General features: G+C 48.6%; 1 protein-coding gene across 1 annotated transcript; it reads left to right on the top strand.

Moving 5' to 3' along the window:
- The first annotated feature begins 1,943 nt into the window (after positions 1 to 1,943).
- On the top strand, positions 1,944 to 13,909 carry FAAH (fatty acid amide hydrolase). The gene is made up of 15 exons (XM_061567605.1): positions 1,944 to 2,256; positions 4,800 to 4,916; positions 5,666 to 5,815; positions 6,496 to 6,629; positions 6,957 to 7,163; positions 8,046 to 8,086; positions 8,350 to 8,474; positions 8,892 to 9,017; positions 9,932 to 10,029; positions 10,480 to 10,579; positions 10,708 to 10,751; positions 10,966 to 11,005; positions 11,482 to 11,590; positions 12,111 to 12,256; positions 12,733 to 13,909. Exons 1-15 carry the CDS (start codon positions 2,014 to 2,016, stop codon positions 12,844 to 12,846), a joined length of 1,794 nt encoding a protein of 597 aa, XP_061423589.1. The 5' UTR covers positions 1,944 to 2,013; the 3' UTR covers positions 12,847 to 13,909.
- The last annotated feature ends 3,174 nt before the right edge of the window (positions 13,910 to 17,083 follow it).

Below are 17,083 nucleotides of genomic sequence, written 5' to 3'. Positions count from 1 at the left end.
TAACAATTTATCTAACTGCGCTGCCCTCTGGCGTATTGTACTTGATTTATCTTGCATGCTCTGAATATACAGAACTTGTGCATAAACACAGGTGTTGCTTTTATGGTACCTGTAGCGCCCTAATTGCCTTTAAAGCAATGTGCTGTGGCTCTCCGTACGACTCGCAGCGCTGATCGGTGTGATTAAACAACCGCGTCGTTTGGTGGCATCATCTCAGCAGGCGGGGAAATATATTTTTTTGGCTTGTGAACTTTGCAAGCAATAACAAGTCAAAGGCACCAAGGGGAAAAATAAAATATAAAACTGGGCACAATCTCAATTTGGCTCCCACTGTATGACTTGTACGGTCGTTTGAACGCTGTTTAATGTCTCCACCTCAAAACGAGACGAGGACCCCATAAATAAAGAAGACTTCATCCGGTCGGCCTCTGATTATCTCACTCTCGTTTCATGTCACTTCCAATCCTCATGTGCCCAGCTTGATTTTGACTCACTTTGTCCTTTTATTCCTGCTCTTTTGAAGGTACCCTTTATAGTTGCAACCGTTTCATTATAAACGCACCTTTGCATTTAATTTATTTTTTACTATCCGAGATTGATGCTCTTGATTTTTTTCCTCCACGCTATCGTTTCACAGGTGGTTGGTTACAGCTACAGCTTTGACACTTTAAAATATAAACAGTCTGACCTTGTTCAGGATTTTAAGCGCTGCTTCAGGACAAAATGTATATTAAAAATAGCAGATTTTGTCAAGGTGAAGAGGCCCTGTTAAAAGAAGGCCACTGTTGCACACTTTACATTCGCAGTGTTATAGACTACAGCGTTTGGAGCAGTGGCTAACACACTCTACTATAAACCTTTGCCAACCTGAGTTCAGTTCCCTGCCATGGCTGTACGTGGGTGGCGAGTGATATCTTAACCAATCACGGGCACCGCGTCCGTTAACCTGAGATGTCCAAACTTGTGAAGTATGATAATTGATGCGCCTTTTGGCGTCATCTGGTCCAACACCATGTGAGACCAGGCTCTAAGGAAAGCTGTCCTGGGTGTGGACCAATCAATTTCAAGGACAGTGCATACATTATCAGAGTTATGTTTTTTGTTTGCATTATGACTGCAGGTATTGTGGTCTATGCAAACATGACTCCTTGTAAAAAGGTGTCAGTTTTGTTGCCAGATAAAAGGGTAAAAAAACAATTCTCATATTTTTACTGGCAAATGAGGTTCCAATGTTGTGAAGTATGGTCAAACAACTCCATTGGTGGCAGAGCCTGGGGGAGGCATTTATTCAGGCGTGGATTGAAATTGGCTGCAAATAGATTAATTACAGCACGTGTCCTGCCCAAGCCAAATTAAATTTAAAGGTTTGAACAAAAATGCCTCGCCTGCGTAAGCCCATTCGACTCTACGTGTTCCTGCTTCGCTGTATAATTTAATGAGGTTAATATTCACAAATAATTAAATACTTCCGACGTGTCTGGCCAACCCACGAGTCGTGATGGGGACATCGCAGTCGATCGGTAGGTGGCGTGTGGAGGGGTAAAGGGTGGGTACTCCAACTTCTTCCAAAGTCGTCTGGTCAGCTGTAAAGAGTCGGGCAAAATACCCCAAAACAACAACCCCTGTATTATGGATATTGGTCGCAAAAGCCTACGTATCAAACCCTAAAGTGGCATAACCCATCAACCGCTAGGGCTACACCTCCCCCCCCCCCCATGACCATCATCATCACACTTCAGTGGACAGATCACGTCTCACGATATTCCAATACACATTAGGGAATTGCATCTTTATACCGATGTGTTCTCTGCCACGTGTTACACAACCCATGTGCGTTGTTATGCGGCCACCCTTAAACGAGTGCAACGTCCCAAGGGCGAGGTTCCAGGTATAATTACCGTACTTGGCCCACACAGGACAGTGTATATCTGACTCTACAATCTAGACAGTGTGTGTATATTTAGCCGGCCACGTGCACAGACGCACGGCAGAGTCCAGCCACAGACGCCACAAATGCAGGTGCCGGGCGCCTTGCGGGGCATGTGGGGCGACCAGGACTGGCTGGGGGTCTCCTGGACGCCGTGGGACCTCGTGCGGACGCCGAGGGGCCTCGTGTTGGTGACGGGAGGCGTCTGCGCGGCGCTCCTCGTCGCCCGGGCCGCCCTGGGCTCGAGTCGCCGCCTCGAGTGGAGCCGCAAAGCCCGCGGCCCCAGACACCGCAGGACCGAGGCCCGGGCAGAGCTGAGACCCGGCCTGGTCCGTTGCATTGCGGGCGGTCTTGGCGAACGCTCGCACTCGTTAACGGGAATCGGCTCGCATGAGATGTTGTTGTTGTTGATGTTGTTGTTGTCAACAACGTTGATTTGCAAATGCGAACTCGCGCTTGGGACGCGGTCGTGTGCCCGCGCGGGTGAGCGCTGCGCTGCGCTACCCGGCGAACAGCTCACGGCCAACACCCACTGACGATTACGTGAACCGGTACCTGGGCCTCCCCTAGGTCGACTCGGCCTTATTATTACCCGATTTAGCGGTGTGTAAACATCGCCACTAGGGAGACAAAGGCGGTCGGGCGTGGATGCTGGTCACCGTCCTCGTGTGGCGTGCCGGCCTTCATAGGTGCTCGCTAACAGCACTTGCCCCTACAGTCTGTTAAGGCTGTACGGGGGGTCTTTGCGTTTGTGCGCGTGCACGTGCGTGTGTGCGCGTACACACACGTGCGTACACACACGTGCACGTGCGTGTGTGCGCGTACACACACGTGCGTAAACGCGCACGTGCGTTTTTGTGTGTGCGCACACACACAAACACGCATGTGTGTGCAATCGTGCGTTTGTGTGTGCAATCGTGGAGACTTCATTAAGCTCCTTCCGACAGGCAAGCCAGCATCATGACTCAAGGTATGTTACTTTATTTTATATTTTATCTACTATACAGTATTTATCTTCTTGGTTCTTTCGGTAAAGTCACGTAGAAGGGAAATAATAAAATAATAAAGATAAAACATAATAAAATACAATTCTCACGACGTTTCGGCCACAACGCAAGCAGCCGTCCTCAGGTGAAGAACAGGTCTGTCGGAAAGACAGCGTCTGAATGAACACCACCAAGCTTAAAAAATATACAGTATTTATTACCGTATTACATACAACATTTCTTAATATTTACGAGTGTAACAACGCTTCACTTTATTGTTGGACCGTAGCACGTTTTAAAACATTGACCGTACGTGTATTTAAATACAGTACATTATTGTGTTCCGACTTACGTACTATCCGACTTACGAACCAGCCACGGGCACTGACCCCCGTTCGTGAATCGAGGACTGCCCGTATACAGCATGCGTTGTCTCTCTAAGTCCAACGAGCCCACACATCTTTCTGTACCGCGTCGGTTCATCTTGAAGGACGCTAAGTGGTAGTTCATTGGGTGGCAGTCGCCCTCCAACAACAGCGGAGGGCAGAGAAGCGACGCTCACAACAACGAGCGGAGCGCCGGGCGGCTAAAACGCAGTGAGGTGGTGCAGTATCCCGGGAGCACAGGCGATGCATCTGTCGGTCATCTCGGTTAAACCCGTAACACCGAGGTCTGTACCGTAACCTGCCAGCACCTAGCCAGTGTCAACCCAATGTGTAACTACTGTATACGAATGTATTCGTAACCCCGGTTGCACAAATCATCTTTTTGCAAGGGAGGGCTGTACTGCGCAACGGACCCGGCAAATTTAGTTCGATTCCCGAATATATTTACCGGGCCTGGGCCTCCCCCAGGTCGGCTCAGCCTCAAATGAATACCTGGTGCGGTGTGTAAGACATCAGCATTGGGGAGCCAAAGGCGACCGGGAGTGGAGTTGACCACACACACACACACACCTATGTGTGTGTGTGTGTGCCGTGCCGGCCTGCATAGGTGTCATAGGTGTTCACGAACAGCACTTGCCCCAACCGTCCGGGGGATCTTTGTGTATATAGTTACGTCAGCGTTTTTATTCTATAAGACGTGCAGTAGGGACACAGACGTGGAGAGACATAGACACACAGATAAAACATAAAACAGATGAACGCAGACCCGATGGCAGGCTAAGAGAGCATTTTATAGGCCCCAACACAAGTGTTGTCAATGTGGCACTGGTGCTGTTAACACCGTAGCTCTAATCCTATCCCAAACTCATACATGTGAAGTCTCAAGGATTACCCTTGAGACGGATTTCTCACGATGTTGAGGGTCTCACGCCGTGATTTGTTCACCAATCACACCGCCCCCGTTCATTGCAGGGGCCCAGCAACTGCCGCCGATGGTTGAGGTCTCATGTGAAGGGTCAGCTCCAGAAGTTGTTGTCTTTACCTGCAACCTTTCTACGAGAAAACAGCAAACTAGTAACAATTATCAACGGTTTCATTCACTATGGGCGTTTTCACTCAGTCGCGTACGTTAGCCCATTACTGCGATGCAAACTCATTTAATAAGAAGCCCTGTAAAAACAATTTCGCCAACAGTATATGTGAGACAGGTTTCTGTGCCTCCGTTTCTTGAGTATCCCTCCGTTTCTTGGGGTTCACTCTGAATGTCTGAGTTCTTGCCAATGTTTTCATGGAGTGGTCTCGCCGATTTGAACCCTTTAGGGTCGACACGTATGCTAACCCCAGGTTATTTCCCCTATTTTCCCGAAACATAGTAACGGCACGCCCATTAACACGCTCATTACAACACCCCGTGAGCACCATTAAAACAATCCTTGATTGGCGTGGCGATGATTTCCAGAGCTGCACGATGTTTTTTCACTGCAGTGTTTCCCGCTGCAGGCTGCAGGCGTTGAGGCCAAGGAGGAGATACTTGGGCTGTCCCTGAAGGAGCTGACCCAAAGGCTGCAGGACAACCAGCTGCTGCCCAGCGATGTCCTGCGGACATATCTGCTCAAGGTGCCTTCCTCGACTCACCTCCATACCTCTCGAATATGGGAAAACAGCATGGTCAACAGCCTGGAAATGCAGTTCCACAAAAACAACCCCCCACCCCTCCCACCAGCTGGCTCTGGTCTCACCGCCACTGGGCAATCTTGCTCCCCTCCGCTAGCCACGTTCACGCATTGCCTATCTCCTACCTTGAGGGTCTATCCCTCGTGCATTCACGGCAACTCGCTCTTAACCAGATTGCTTTGTTCAGAGAGGGTTGGCTTGGTCGGTGGCGGCTGTTAGAGATGTGTTTTAAGCAGATTGTTTAGGGTGTTGCGGTTTCCCCAGTGGCGGCCGCGCATCCCCTGGGAGGTCGCGCTTGGAGGCTGCACGGTGAAAATGAGAATTTGTTTCGCTGGAGGCAATGTGCCCTTGATTGATGAGGTTGGGGTTGCAGGCGCAGCAGCCAATATGGGAGAAGTTCCTTGAGCAGAGCCTTTGGTTCATGTCTCCTGCATTGTTCACACAGTAGAATCGTCGACGCTAAGTCGCAGCCAAAAAATATATTTCAAAAATTGGTGGAAATTTGTATATCTTTCATTTTGTATGAGGCAGTAAATAAATAAAAACATGAAATTTTATCACAAGGTTATGTCCAGAGAGGGGTTAAACGTATATTTACATTGTTTCTTCTGTCATCCATTTCTCAACACAGCTGTGAGCGGTTGTTTGGCTTTGTATTGAGTGCTGATATTTGTGTGGGTGACTGCTGCCAGGCGCTGGAGGTGGATGAGAAGACCAACTGCATTGTTCAGTTTCTTCCTGAAAGCCTCACACAGGCTCAGGCTCTGGAGAAAGTGAATGCCTCCAGCCGGGGCCTCTTGCACGGGGTGCCGGTCAGCATCAAGGAGAACTATGACATCCAGGTGACAGTGAGAAGCCTCTTCATGACGTGACTTCAATAAAAACTAGGGCTTAATTTTGGCCGGGTCTGTCTGGGTGGAATATTTGTACATCCGGCACACCACAGTCAGTATGATTTTACTTTTCTTAATTTGTTTACCTTTCTTGAACTTTGCACTACTATCATGTTTTTGTACTGTTTGTTGTTGTAACGTTCTTACCCACCCCTACTGGACATGTGTGAAAAAGAGCTTTATAGCTCTTCGGATTCCTCCAGTATAAATAAATGTTCTGTATACCTCTTGCTATGACTGTGGCGACTTGTCACATTTCTACTCGAGGCTACCAGCGACCCAGAAAATATCCAGTGAAGAAGTAAGCCCTGATGAAAGGCCCATGACTTGTGTCAGTGGAAAAATATTCTCACGTCATTTGAGATGTTTAGCATCCCTTGCATTTCATGCATGTGACGTGTCGTGTTTTACCATTCTATTGTTTTGTAATGTGTATTTAACGAGCAGTGTCAATGGTGGCTTTGTTATACGCCGGTCTTGCAAAACAGGATGTTACATCCGAGCTGTATATCCTGGCTGTAAGATTTAACCGCAATGTCAATAAATCACAAAAGAGCAAGCTGAAATGGCGATGAATATCGTATTTCTCAATTTGTATTTTTTGCAAAACTTCTGATTGTCTTGTGCAGGGCTGCTACTCGACCTGCGGTTTGATTTGCGGGGTGGAGAGCCTTGCCGCGGAGGATTGTGTCATCGCAAAGGTTCTAAAGCACCAGGGTGCCGTGGTATTTGCAAAGACAAATGTGCCACAGTCCTTGTTAAGGTAAACCTCTCAAATCCCACTTTATCCACAGTGGACAGACGTCTCTGTGCACCAGGGGCCATGCCAGGATGTTATTTGTTTCTTTAAGTGAAGGCAGCAGGTCAAACTTTGGTATTTTCAGAGAGTGTGTCGCATCGCAGGCCATCTTACTGCCACAGACCTCTTACTGTGCGTTCCCTCATCTTGGCAATAAAGTGTAGGCATGCTGCACTGGGGAATGGTCTGACATTGTCCCTGTAAATAGAACACGCGTCATGGTACAAAAGAGTGATCTTTCTTACCGATGTGCATCGAGTTGTGTGATTCTTTCAACAAACTGTGCCACAGCTTTGAATGCAGTAACCCCATCTTCGGGCAGACGAGCCACCCGATGGACGCGGCACGCTCCCCGGGGGGGTCGTCTGGGGGAGAGGGGGCACTCATCGGGGGTGGGGGCTCCATCCTGGGCATCGGCTCCGACATCGGAGGCAGCATCCGCATCCCGGCGTCATTCTGTGGGATCTGTGGCTTCAAGCCCACGGGGGGGCGGCTTAGGTACCACCCAGCTCACAGGATGTTTGTGCACGCTGTGTGCGCGCGCGTGTGCGTGCGCGTGTGTGAGTGCGCGCGTGTGTGTGAGTGTGCGCGCGTAAGGGGAGTGGTAGTGTCGCGGTTAGCGTGCTGTACTTCGAATCCGGCGACCCGAGTTCAATTCCCGCTAACAGCCAACACCAGTGACAATTATCTGAACTGGTCAGGGGCATCCCCTAGGTCGACTCGGCCTCAAATGAGTACCCGGTGTGGTGTGTAAACATCGCTACTGGAGAGATAAAGGTGGCCGGGCGTGGTGTTGGCCACCCACCCCCTTGTGAGCCGTGCTGGCTTCATAGGTGCTCGCTAACAGCACTTGCCCCAACAGTCTGTTCAGGCTACACGGGGGATCTTTGTCTTTGTGTATGTATGCGCGCTGAGTGTGTGTGTGTTTTTGTGGTTAACGCACTGCGCTATGAACTTGCCAAGCGGAATTGGATTCCCGCTCATGATTAACATTGGCGATGATTATCTGAACTGGCCCTGGGCCTCCTTTGGGCCGATTTTAGCATGAACTGAGTACCTGGTGTGATGTGTAAACATCACCACTGGGGAGACAATGGTGGCTGGGCATCCTGTTGGCCACACTGCCCTTTGTACCCCGAACTGACCTTTGTCTTGTGTCCACAAGTTGAGTGTGTGTATGCATAATCAGTGTAGGGTGCGATGCGCTGAGATGTGAGACGTGGATGTGCTGTTGCAACAAGTGCTCTGTTTTATGCCTTGTGCAGTGCATTGTTGTGTGTGACGTGTCAAAAAAATGTTGTACGTTAAGTACAGAAGCACTGTGCATCCTAAATCAGCCCAGATTCATACTTGCGGTTCTTTATCTCACTTTTCCCGCAGTAACAAAGGCGGACAGTCTAGCATCCCTGGACAAAAAGGGGGTAAGAATGTTACATGTCGAGTTCATGTCTGTTTGGCCGTACGGTCTAAAGGCACCGTACACACCAGTTGAATTAGTTTTGCTTATTTTATTTGTTATTGTGCAGCCACATTCCAGCAGCAGTGATTCTGTCGGGGTGTGGCTGCAGCACTCACGCTTCCAGCGAGACGCCACCTGAAAACAGGCCCGACATCGTGAAACAGAGTGGCTCTGCACAGCTACCGGGTGGAGCAGGCTAACGGCGCACGCGTTTCTCTGTTGCAGTGATACCTTCGGCAGGTCCAATAGCCCGCGACGTGGACGGTCTCGCCCTGTGCATGGAGGCACTCTTGTGTCCCAAGTTGTTCACCCTGGACCCAACCGTTCCCCCGCTTCCCTTTGACAGGAAGGTTGGTCGCAGTTTAATCTGCATTATCAACGTGCCACACACACACAGGCGCAATCATCAGTATCTGTGTCGTCCAGGCATTGCCTGGGTCGGTTGATAGGCAGTACCTCTCCATGCCTTATCTATCATTCTCCAGTCCTGTCTCCTATTTCTTAGGCCCTCCACATCATCGTCAGCACTGCCTTTCCACCTCTTCATTGGCCCTCACACGTGGTCTGCTTCCTTCGATCCAATCTCATTACTGGATTGTCTTAATTTTTTCGCACCAGCTGCCTCTACTCTCGTCTCCCAGACTCTACTTTCTTAGTCTCTCCTATCGTCCACGTTTGCGCTGCATGTTAGTATGCCACACACACACACACGTTTACATTTTCAAGTGTAACAAGCGCGTGTAATTTGCATGTCATTTTGCACTCAGATTTATGAGAACAAGAGCCCAATGGTGGTTGGCTACTATGAGGGCGATGGGTTCATTCAGCCAAATCCCAGCATGAGGCGCTCTGTGCGGGAAGCCCGGGCGCTGCTGGAGAACAACGGCCACAAGGTTCGGTCTCAACGGGTTCCATCGATTCAGCAACCCAACCGTATTAGAACTTAGAATATCAACAAAGATAAATAAAACCCCTTTAGAGCCTTTTTAACAGACTGTGTTGGTGCAAGTGACGGTAGCGAACACCTATTTAAGGCCGGAAGGACACACGACTGGGTGAGTGGCCATCTCCATGCCTGGCCCCCTTTGTCTCGCCAATTCTGATGTTGAGGCTGAGTAGAGCTAGAGGTGGCCCAGGACCGATTCAGTTATTCATCACCGATGTTGGCAGTGAGTGGGAATTGATCTCGTGTCACTGGGTTGGGAGCACAGCACGCTAACCACGACGCTGCTGCTCCCCACAACACATCATTTTCGACATGGATAAAGTTAAATTGTATAAAATGAATTTGCTATGTCAATTATTTATGTAAACTACTGTATTCCATTGTCCAGCCAAGGGCAGGTCCATGGCATAAGCTCCCAACATCCCATCTAGTATTGGGTCAACCTAAATACTGTTGAAGACAGGAGAACCGTCTCAGCTCTCCCTTGCATAGTAATGACTCAAGTACCCTAGGACAGAGTGGTGACTCGAGGCAAGGCTTAATTGCTCACCGTATATTTTCTGGGTTACTGGTGGACTGGAGTAGGCCTAGATATAGGACTGTGGAGGCTTGGTGACTAGGCCTAAATTAGGAAGTCAAGAAATATTTTCCGGGTCACTGACCTGGACATACCCAGCTGAAATGAAGCCCTGATGTTAGGTGAAGAGAGGAAATGGGATCGTATGAGATTGGAGGCGGGAGCTTGAGTGAGGGTCATGCCCTTGGGCAGGCAACATGATAATCATTTTCTGGGAATATGGTGCACACACATGCATTTAAATTTGTTGTGAATAATGGGATGTGCTTTCGCCGCGTGTGCAGTTGATCCCGTTTGAGCCGCCACGCCTGGAATACTGCCTCACCGAGTTGGTCATGAAGGCGCTCTTCGCCGACGGTGCCGAGACGCTGCTGGGGAAGTTGTACGTAGAGCACGATGGGCCGTGGTGACACAAAGAGGAGGCGTGTGGAAGTGACCGGGTGGCTCTGAGGTTTAGAGCGTTGAGCTGGCACCTGGGTCCGATTGCAGGCAGCCTCGCAGGATTAATCTCGGTTCTCAACCTGGTCGCCGGTGACGACACAATAAAGCCTTCATATGATAAGCCTTCATATTTGGTGTTTTACACTTGATTTGGCTATTTTCCAGCTCTCAGAATTTAATATATCAGTTTGAGTGTCACTGCAGAGTGGAAAATGTGCCGCCCACAGTGCAAATGATGAGGCCGCTTGAAGGATTTTTCACAAGCAATTCTATATAAAAAAAAATTGTATTTCTACGCAGATAATTTTTAGTTGCTTTATGTTTCATTTGAGTGGCGTCTGTTCGCTGACGCGGGTGATTTAGTAACTGTGGTGCTTCTCGTTGTTTCCAGTGCTGGGGATGTGGTTGACCCTAACCTGCACTACCAAATCAGCATGTACCGGATACCAAAGCTTCTATCCTGGCTGCTCAGCGTGCTCACAAAACCCTTTGTAAGCGACTCATTCCCGAATACTGCAATTTGAAAAGGTTGCTAATGACGTCCCAATGTTGAAAATGCGGTCACATTGCTGGTCGGGTCATGTACGTGAGCGTGTGTTTCTGCGTATTCGTGTCTCAGGCCCCAAGACAGTCCAAGGCACTTCGCATGCAGGGTGGAGTAAAGTGAGCAGACTTTATGGATTTTTTAAAAATATCCACAGAAAATAATAAACCCACGTGGCCTCTTACTAGCACAGACCACATGCATTCAGGCGATGTTATTTATTGTGAAGAAAAGGAGCTTTGAAATTTGCAAATAAAGCTGACTGACACTTTCTGCCACTACATCAATCACACAGACTTTTAAAATCTTCTCATCTTTTTGTTTTTTTTACAGAAATGTTGCAGCACTGTGGAAACTCCATACAGCAATTGAGGTAGATTGATAGTGGCCGTGATGGTAAAACAGATAATGCTGCACTATTTTTAAAGAACACGGGTTCTTATCAACCTTGACTTTTCTTAGCTATCTTGAAATGTGTGTTGATAAGAAATACACAAATAAATGTCGCTTGGCACGGAAATTTGGAATGCACAATGGAAATAAGGGAAATATTTGACTGCTTTGTTTAAGTATAATCACAATGAGTTTCATCAAAACAAAGCGCAGTATTTGGTTGCACTTTTCGAGATGTGCAGTCAGTAAGTCACGAATACCTGAGTGGTGTTTTCCTTTGATTTCGATTTACTTCAGTTTATTTGTTTTGCTTTTGTAATTCCGGTGAGCCAGGTTCACTTTGGAAAACGAGTTCTCACCCCTGGTTAAACAAAATAAACTTGAGAAACGTGAACACCAATGCAACACGAAGGTCGTTTACATTCTACGTTGTCGGTGGGTGCCTCTGCTTGGCAGGCGTACCGCACCGAGTTTATTTCGGCGTGGAGGGTGGCGGGGATAGAAGTGCTCCTGTGCCCGGCGCTGGGCCCCGCTCTAAAGATCGGCCACAGTGGAAAGCTCGGTGGTGAGGCCACCTCACGCCCCCACCTCTCGATTCTCACTTGCACGCTAGCTTTGTTAATCTGCTGCTGGATGAATGCCTCCCCATTCTTGTGTCGATTGTGGCAGGGGTTTGATCATACTTTAATATGCTTTGGTGTAGGGGGAGGCCAGGACTGGATTGGATATCGCTATCTACCAATGTTAGTTTGACCTGGGGATCGCTGGGTTCATAGCGCACATTGGTTGGAGCTTGTGGAGTATAAAATGCTAATTTAAAAGCACTGTATTGCAACCAATTTAAACAAATGTTCCTTAAATACTCTGCGAGCAGTTATTTAAAATTACATTAAGTAAAAAAATAAAGCATAAAAAAATCGTATTTTGACAAATAAAAAATCTGACTTTCTCCACGATCTAATAATGCACTTCTTGCTTTTTTGCACAGCATAGCATATGACATTGAGATGCTTTATACATTCACATGTGTTGTTCAATGTTCAAAAGAATGCTTTTTTTATGAACCTTTGTGCTCCCTCTACCAGCGCTCACAGTCTTCCACATATTGTACAACCTGCTGAATTTCCCGGCTGGTGTGGTTCCGATGGGGACGGTCACTGTGCAGGATGAGCAAGAACTCAGCGAGTACCGAGGCCACTACGGGGATATCTGGGAAAAGGCCTTTCCCAAGGTTTGTGACAACTCCTACCCGCAGAGCCTGCACATTCTGCACTGCCCTGCCGTAACGCCCGTAAATGTGGTCCTTTATAGACATCCGAGCCATTTGCTTTGGGTACGCTTCATTTGGCAGGGTTGCTGTCAAGATGGTTGACGTGCTTTAGAAAGGAAAAAACCTGTTGGAAACATGATATTTTGTCAGCGCCCCCCCCCTCTCATCCCTACCCCCAACTGTTCTCTCTTCCAAGTTACTGAAAACCACATGGAATCCCCAATCCGACACCCACCAACACACCACATGGGTACCCCGGGCCCCACCCCCTTATCCTTCAAAAACCGTGCCACACAAGACCCCTCCTGCTTCGCTCAAAAACCATCACTCGAGGAGCCCCCCCACCCCAGCACCCGGGGCGCTAAGCCACACCACATGGACCCCACGTGCTCACTCCTGCCGCCCCGTGTGCCCCCTCCCTTCGTGCGCGGCTGCAGGCGGTGGCTGGAGGGGTGGGCCTCCCGCTCTCGGTGCAGTGCGTGGCCCTGCCCTGGCAGGAGGAGCAGTGTCTGCGTCTGATGCGGGAGGTGGAGAACGCCGCACGCTCGTAGAGGAAGCGCACGCAGGGCCGTGATGCAACGTTTACAGGCTACGTTAGGTACGGCATTGGCATAGTGACAACGTTCTATCTCAGCCAAGGAAAATATCCATTGTTTGTCCTGCCATGACTTTGAACTCGTGGAGCAATAACATCAGCTCGTGTGCAGGTGCTATGTTCATTAGTACATTGAGGTACCATGAGCGATGGCAGCAGCTTGGGGAAGCCTTCATCCACCAGTGGATTAACCATGGCTGATGATGAGCCGTGTAATCTGACGTATGGTCTGCTTGGAAGGTGCCAACGCAGTTACCCAGTAGGGGCAGCACTAACCAGATTTGTCCAGATTTTGGCAACTAATTTTTTTTGCGACAAATTGTGTGCCAACTCCTGCCAGTAATGATGGTTGATGATGGTTTCCCAATAATTGCTGTACTTTTACCTCTTACATGCAGTACAATTAATCTAAAAATAAACATTCTTTAATGTTGTATTGAATGACCGTGGTTGCTATGAATGCCTGTAAATGATAAGTGTGGAGGCGAGGGTTGGTGGATTACGCAAATGGTGTGAAACTCCTTTTCCGTGGGCGTCAAGGTGCCATGCCCTGGTTCGCCAGGAGAAGGCAGCTCAGTGAGTGGACTAATCGCCATCTGTTTCCATCCGTAAGGAGACGGTGTTGGCCCCTCGCGCACGTGGGGTTTCTCCGGGTGCTCCGGTTTCTTCCGACTTGTATAAAACATTCATTAGGTGGCTGAAAACATCTTTAAATAAAGATTAAATTGCAGGACCCTCCTGAAAAAGAGCCATATGGCCCAGTTTGGCTTTCCTGGATAAATAAGTAAATTATTATTCAGTGATGCAGCGATAAGAGTAGTGCATAATACGAAAGTAAGAATTTTTAATCAGCGTCCCAAGTGATGTGTTATTTGTATTCATATCTTGAAATTAGGGCATAAATATTTGAAATGGTCAAATATTTTTATTCATTTATAGTGCAATCCTGTTTCTTATGATGTCAGTCAATACCGTTTTGACCTATTCTCAAAAAATAAATATCGGATTTTATCCCATCACCACTAGGTTTCCGCGGTTGTGCTTTACGAATCTGTGATGTGTTTTTGTGTTCTGCCATGTGTTCGCCACGATGTCCGACGTTTCAGCAGTTTTTGAAGAAACTCCCACCACGTGGGGCGAAACATCACATCTTTCCGGAACAACACGTAGCACAACCAGATAACACACCTGAGAGCTCGTTAGTCCGTTCAGTTTAAACCGGTTTACCTGGATGCATTTACACGGGGTGGATATAATTTTCAAGAAGCGACAAACCAGCTTTAACTTCTAAACGTGCAACTCCTATCCCTTTAAAAGCCTTGAAAACCCCATCAACAGCAAGTGCAATCGTGGCCACAATTGTCCATTCCAGACTCATGAAACTGATACATAGCAAGTACATTAGTTGGCCTGTGGCTGCCTGCTGCATTATTACCTTAAATAACACAAGATCCAACCTCTGTAGGCCCTGCCTCCTTTTTATGCCCCACCCCCTTTACTCCATAAGCCCCACTCCATTTTGTCACTGCGCCTTTCCTTTTTAAGACCCGCCCCTTCGTCTTCAGGCTCCCCCCCCTTCCCCTGGACACGGGGGTTGGACAGGTTGTGGTTGGAGTTGGTGAAGGTGGCGTGGGCAGTGCACGGGCGCAGCAGTGGTAAGGGGTGTGCGGGGACTGTGGGGGTATGCGGTTGGTACAGTCGGTGGCACAGGTGGAGTGCATCAGCCAGTCATCTCAGTCAACCCACGGCACCTCGGTCTGTCCCTCGACCTGGCAGCGGGCGTTCGACACTTCACGTGGACATAAAGTGCACTTAGCCTGGCACAAGCGCCGTGGTGACGTCGCCGCCACCTAGTAGCGAATGGCGGTTTATGGATTGGTTCGGCTTCACGATCAATATCGCGCTTCGAGTGGCGATACGGTCATGCGTGATATATCGCAGATGAGGCAATGTGCATCCTCTCGCCAGGATGCGGTGACACGATTTAAAATAAGCACTTAATGAGACACACTCATTCTCAAACTATGTAGAGTACCGCCCCACCAAGTTGATTCTGTAATATAGTGAGAGTAACGCCTCTTATTTATGGCCCTATTATCTGTGACTCATGCGTGGCCACAATCGATCCGTGAAAATGCCTTTTTGCGGATGGAAATCCACTGGAGCGATGGCGCGATGCTTATGAACCGTGAGAGAAGACTTTGGTTCCCAGCCAATGCTAACATCATTGAAGAACGAGATGTAGACCGCCCATTGAGCCCCCTGTTTTCACCCAACCCATGTTGACCAGGGTGGTAAAGTGTGGCGTCAAAACAACCACCATGAGTGGCATAGCACGGGGAGACAATTCATGCAGGAGTGCGTTTGACGAAGCATTCATTCTCTCCATTAACGTGTTTTTTTGTTGTTGTTGCAGTTGTTGAAAAGAGTTAAATTCAGAATGGCCCAGAGTGCAACTGCAGTCACCAATCTCAAATCACTCGACCACATCGTGCGAAACGCCACACCGCCTGCTCCGATTCATTCTCCGGCAGCATTCGTTTCAGAAAATGCACCGAGAAACTCCTTGAAGCCCGCGTGCACAACGTTGACCGATTATCAACTTCCCCTGACCGATGCTGTCCCCGAGGCGAGGACGTGGCGTCCTCTGGTGGCCACGCGGTGTCAATGTCTCTCATCGCCCCACTTTCCATTGCCAGGCCGCTCACACGACACTTTAAATGCCACACACACCCCACACCTCCGCGTTGGGGCAGTAGAGAGTTTGAGACCAGGTTCATGCTTGCAGTTCCCTCTCCACAAATGCGCCCACGGTTAAATAAATAAACATATACGGCGCATGATTAAAATATGTCACTTCACATACAAGGGAATTTTTAAAAGCGTTTTTTAAAACATCCCATCTGCCGCACGGCCTTATTTTTGGGAGTGCGTAATTTCCACAACATTGGTTCACTACAAGCAAACTTGTCTCACTGGGTCCTTGCATATAAACTTTTGGCCTGACCCTGCCGATGAGACAAATGTTGAAACCGGTTCAGAGTTTTGCTTGCGATGAACCAAATACTGCTGCAATGATGCACTCCCAGAAGGCGGTGCCCCGGCTGATGGAATGTGTACAAACTCATTTCTGCGGAGGGAGCTGGTAGGAACGTTGGGTTGCTCGGTCAATGGCCAGGGTCAACGGCGGCGTGGTGTATTCCGCAAATATGCCCGACTGTGAGGGCGGGCACAAGCCGGCGTGAGTAGGTTAAACGTTGAGTTTTATAAGGGCACCACGGGGTGACCAGCCCCTCCCCACCCAGCCCCACCCCTCCCACCCAGCCCCACCCCCCACCCAGCCCCTCCCCACCCGCCCCTCCTCACCCAGCCCCTCCCTCCCCACCCAGCCCCTCCCTGCACGACGGACACAATAATCCCCTGTGGGCTGGTGTAACCAGGAGGTTCCTACCAGTAAAAGACACGTGTTGTGTATTGCTAACCCGGTGTGTATTGTTAATGCGGTGAGTATTGTTTTGCTAATGTATAAGGAGGCGAATTGTGTGCCTCCTGATTTTGTCACATTGTCCAGAGGGACACTGGTGATTGCTGTTGTATCGTAGCTTCTTCACACGCGGGCTGATAGCCGAATCGTGAACGCAGTCCGTCGCCTGTGAGAATCGAACTTGTGGGTTTGCATCCTATTTATCATTTTACTTTTGACCAAAAACTAACTTAGTAAAAAATCTTAGCACGTGAGCAACTTATGCAATTTTTTTAAATTTCTGAATATTTTTATTTGTTGTAAAATTACGACACTGATATAACAACTAGAACACGAGCGTGTATTTTACTGCCCGAGTGGTGGAGAGGAGAGCAAAGCGGTTAATCCATTAAGTCGAGGACTCCGGTTCGAATCCCGTGCAAGGATTGTTTTTAAAATCTTGACTTAAAGCTTTCGTGACTGCAGGAATTCATAATCTTTGGGTCTTTCGGTAAAGTCACGTAGATTAAAAGAAAAAAAAACTACGACGTTTCGATCGCAACACAAGCGGTCATCTATGTGATTTTTAAAATCCATTATTTTATGAGTACGTAACGACGTCACCGCCAAGCGTAATGACGTCATTCAAGCGTGCAAAGCGTCATGACATCACGCGGTGGCGTGGTTACGCGGTGACGTCTCTCGAACGTGATGACGTCACGCACACGTT

This window comes from Lethenteron reissneri, chromosome 39 (genome assembly GCF_015708825.2).
Source record: "Lethenteron reissneri isolate LAM-NWPU_2019-01 chromosome 39, ASM1570882v1, whole genome shotgun sequence".
NCBI classification, from domain to species: Eukaryota; Metazoa; Chordata; class Hyperoartia; order Petromyzontiformes; family Petromyzontidae; genus Lethenteron; species Lethenteron reissneri.
Note: the sequence above shows the minus strand (reverse complement) of the source record. Positions and strands in the feature narration are given on the sequence as shown.

Coding starts and splice junctions, on each gene's coding strand:
- FAAH (XM_061567605.1), top strand. CDS start 2,014: ATGCAGGTGCCGGGCGCCTTGCGGGGCATGTGGGGCGACCAGGACTGG. Junction 7,164..8,045: donor CCCACGGGGGGGCGGCTTAG/GTACCACCCAGC, acceptor CTTTTCCCGCAG/TAACAAAGGCGGACAGTCTA. Junction 8,087..8,349: donor CATCCCTGGACAAAAAGGGG/GTAAGAATGTTA, acceptor TCTCTGTTGCAG/TGATACCTTCGGCAGGTCCA.